Below are 4,318 nucleotides of genomic sequence, written 5' to 3'. Positions count from 1 at the left end.
TAACTTGTAGCATGGTCAAATTAGACCAATTGACCACCTCGGAATCCAAACACCTCGAAATCCAATGTACATTGGGATGAATCTTGTACGCTACTTCCTTAACATGTCCCCACAAATGAGGATGAAAACTCCTTTTCCTATTTCCTATTATATTTTTATGTTTACAACACTTCCAAAAGAAAGTAACTTCATAAAATAATAAGATATAATCATAAAATACCTTTCTTTTAAAACCTTCGAAACACAAAAGAACAAACATCATAGCACATAAAATTCCTATTTGAATCTGACCATCATAACTCATAAAAACGGAAGGCAAAATCGGCCAATTCCACAACTCGATATTTAGAAAACGAAAACTTGGAAAACGAGGGAAGCCAATCCAAGTAATTCATATTCACCATTATAAACCTAATGACATGTCCTATAAAACACTAAACATATAATGATATGAGAACAAACAACTACCTCTATATAAGTTAAACCAAAATTCCAAAAAGAGTTTACTGTTGATTTGATTCCTCCCTGGGTACTTCCACGTTGCAAATAGGACACGCCTGTTAAAGAAAAACATATTATTATTCAAACAAGAACGAGATAGTTTGTTCGGTTTGTAGTCTGGAATCACAACGTTTTATTATATACCTTGTTGATACTGAGCCATTTGGAGCCACACTCGGTATGATAAACATGCTTACATGGCAAATTGATTTGTTTGTCCCCTCTTTTATACCTCATTTGACAAATCACACACCTGCTACACAAATTCATTTATTAGTAATCGAATTAAAATAACGAGTTTTGATCCGAATCTTACCTTTCTCCAGATTTTCTTCTCAAAAAGAAACCGCCCGACTTATATCTTGTAGTAGGAAGTGAATTTATAACATCTTCAGAAAGACCCCGACTCTCGGTTCCAATAGCCTCACCTAAATCAAGTAATTCCTGCAGGAATTAAATATGGTTTAGTCCCTGTGGTTTGACCCAACTATCATTTTAGTCCAAAAGTTTAAGGTTTTGACTTTTTTAGTCCAATAGTTTGATTTTTGTATCAATTGAAGTCTGGCTCAATGACCCCATCCAACCTTACTGTTAGCTTTTTACCAAAATACAATACCTGTTTGTGTTACTCAGTCAAATATCCTTAGACTAAAATACGCTTGGACTATTGAAAGGCCAACATGGTGAAATAACTATAGTTGTTTATATAATATTTGTTTTAAAAATAATTAAATCTTCATAAAAAACTAAAAGAAAAACATTTAATAGCAAACCTCGTATGTCATATTGTCTGGATCAATATCATCCTGCCAAACAACCTGCAATTCACAACGCGTATTATCTTTCTGTTGCAATAAATGTATCACAGATAATCTGGTCAAATAGTCAATTAATTAGGCCTGCAAACGAACCAACATTCTGTGAACTGTTCGCGAACCGTTCAGCAGAAAGTTCGTTTATGTTCGATTTATTTAATAAATGGACGAACATAAACAAATAATTTTGTTCATTTAGTTAAATGAACAAATTTCTTGTAGGTTCATTTATGTTCGTTTATCATCATCCGTTTACGTTCATTACTTTATGTTTGTTTAAGTCTGCTTGTTTACATATTCATCTCAAATTTTACGCCCATTACAATTTAGTCTGGTTTTGATAGGTTTTTAGGCCCAGTATATTTTACGTTCGTGAATCGTTTGTTTATACTATAACGAACGATCATAAGCGAGCATGAATACACTCATTTTCTTAACAAACGAACAATTCAATTAACTGTTCGTGTTCGACCATTTGTTCAGTTATAAACGAACACAAACATGCTCTGTTCGTGTTCGTTTGGTTAATTTACAGGCCTGCAATTAATTATACCAAATCTCAGCTTGAATAATTATCCAAATTATGAACTCATAAAACAACATGAAGAAAAATTCAAAATAAAAAGCATAATACCTGAGAACTTGAAGCACTGTCATGATTTGGACTACCTGCAACATTGAAAAAAAATGGCATAAATAAATGTACTATTTATATAATAAGTAACATCATATGATCCATACATCAAATTGTTGCATCATGAAAATATAAAAACAGGAACTGACATTCTTCTGGGATAACTTGCATGTTTGAAACTGAATTCTCAGCCGATTGCGCGTCTACAGAAGCCGGTTCTGTGACATTCATCATTACAGGATATTCCCACGCGCTTCGATTCAAATCCATTCTCGGCAGATAATTTTGGACCTCGTATGGATCATAATAAGGTATGCTTCCGTGACCAGGTAGTCCGTATTTGTACGAACTCATATTCATTAGCCAATATGCATTTTCCTATGCATAGTACAAGAAACCATTGTATCAATATTTAAGTGATAAAATTGATTTGTAAAAATAATAAAGGATTAAAAACCTGATCTTGGACTGGAGTCAGCTGAGGATAATGTGTGGGTTGATGCGGGACCCCATCAAAGAAGTCAATGAAGCCATCAGGGACTGTGTATGGGAATCCTGAGTTTATGTAGTGGCCCCCCATATGTCGATTCTCATTACCATCCATTGTGGATGATACTTGTAATCAGTTTTGAGAATGAAACTGCAAGAAAACTGAATGAATCAAACTCTTTAGCCCACCATTGTATAAGAACATGTGCACAAATGATTATAGTTCGTATCAACCTTTATAGGTATACATCAATTATTTTATCGTTAGTAACTCACAACAATCCCTCCTTGAATCAATGATTTTTTTTTTTAATTTACCGACACATACTTTAAAGTTTATACTTTTAGGTCCGTTAGAAATATCATGAAAACATAACGTCTTGACTTAAAAAGTAAACCATATGTTGTGTTCTGATCTAGCGAAAATAAAAGCTAAATTTATCTACGGCGGTCGCTTAAATGGGGAACATAAACCTCTTTATATAACGGGATATGAGCAGTTTGTGAAACAAAATAACCTGCAGTCGTTAAATTTCCATCTTGGAAATCAAATTAAATAGTAAAATTTATGTATGCTAGTCCCAAAAATGGGAAACATATAGTTCTTAAAGTAACGGATTATGAGCAGTTTGTCGAACAGCATAAGTTGCATTTCCTAAATTTCCATCTTTGAGATGAAATTTAAAAGTTAAAAAGTTAATTCCATTGATATTTAAAATCAAGTTGAATTTCACAATTACTATATAGTAAAAATGATATAACTTATAAACACTTGCCTATTTTTCATTTTCATCTTCAAGAGAACTAAGAACTAACATAACAACAAACAGTTGTCTATTTTTCATCTTCTTCACCACTAAGAGTACAAAAAACTAACATAACAAACAGTTGTCCGTTTTCATATTTTATTAAAGAATAGGTATAAAAAAGGACTTTTTACATTGCACTAAATAACAACATATTAGCAACAAAAGAAGTCATATATCCATATGATTCAAAAGATAATACCTAAACCGACTTTACGGTTAACAAAACCAAAGAAAACTTGACTTGTTTAAAAGATGGAATAACAGACAAAATGTCACACAAGCTAAAGCTGCAGCCATTAAACTTGTATCATAAATATGAAATGTAAACATTAAAATTAAAACCCTAGAACCCAAAAAAAAATATGAAATGAAAGCTTTTAATTTGGTAAACCCTAACACCAGCAAATAAAGTTGAATTCTCACATATTTTGAAACCTAACACACAACATTTAATTAAGTAAGACCTAAAAAACTGTTACATTGCACAATAAACCAGATTACTCAAACATTACTACAAAAGGAAAGCAATTAAAGTCAAACTAGGTCAAAATTAAGCAGAAGCGTAAGTCTAATTTGAAGAATTAACCGCTACATTTGCATGATTTTAACTTGATTCCGTTACATTCACACAAATAATCAGCAATTGATAATAATAATAATAATAATAATAATAATAATATACAAAGGGCAATGAATCACACAGTACACAGACAGAGAGATAATAGGAAGAATTGTAGAGAGAGAAAGTAAGAGAGAGAGAGAGATGACGGACATTGTAGCGGACGGACAAAATGAAAGAAGACGACGACGGACGGACGGACGCTGCTTGGTTGATTGATCTTCGTCTTCTTCTTTGTCTCTCTTACTCGCAGTAGATGTGTGTGTATAGATATATAGATACATACAATACAGAGTATATAAAGGAAAGTGTGTTGTGTTGTGTTGTGTTGTGTTGTGTTGTGTTAAAAGAGTTTTTCGGTCACGCAAGCCACCCATCACCCACTTTTATTTATCTTTTATAATATACCTATGCTTTACTTTCATTTAATAATACGTGAATTCGATCAACA

The 4,318-nt window shown here is 32.5% G+C and overlaps 1 protein-coding gene across 1 annotated transcript; it reads right to left on the bottom strand.

Moving 5' to 3' along the window:
• Positions 1-248: 248 nt before the first annotated feature.
• LOC143594121 (E3 ubiquitin-protein ligase BIG BROTHER-like) lies at positions 249-4,105 on the bottom strand. The gene is made up of 8 exons (XM_077073509.1): positions 4,021-4,105; positions 2,408-2,601; positions 2,100-2,328; positions 1,951-1,985; positions 1,275-1,319; positions 818-945; positions 646-754; positions 249-557 (listed from the first exon to the last, which is right to left on the bottom strand). The coding sequence occupies exons 2-8, from the start codon at positions 2,552-2,554 to the stop codon at positions 504-506; spliced, it is 747 nt and encodes a 248-aa protein (XP_076929624.1). The 5' UTR covers positions 2,555-2,601; positions 4,021-4,105; the 3' UTR covers positions 249-503.
• Positions 4,106-4,318: the final 213 nt, after the last annotated feature.

The sequence above is a fragment of the Bidens hawaiensis genome, unplaced genomic scaffold (assembly GCF_021521415.1).
Source record: "Bidens hawaiensis isolate Kalapana, Puna unplaced genomic scaffold, B.hawaiensis_p1.1 tig00043101_1, whole genome shotgun sequence".
Taxonomy (NCBI): Eukaryota; Viridiplantae; Streptophyta; class Magnoliopsida; order Asterales; family Asteraceae; genus Bidens; species Bidens hawaiensis.
Note: the sequence above shows the minus strand (reverse complement) of the source record. Positions and strands in the feature narration are given on the sequence as shown.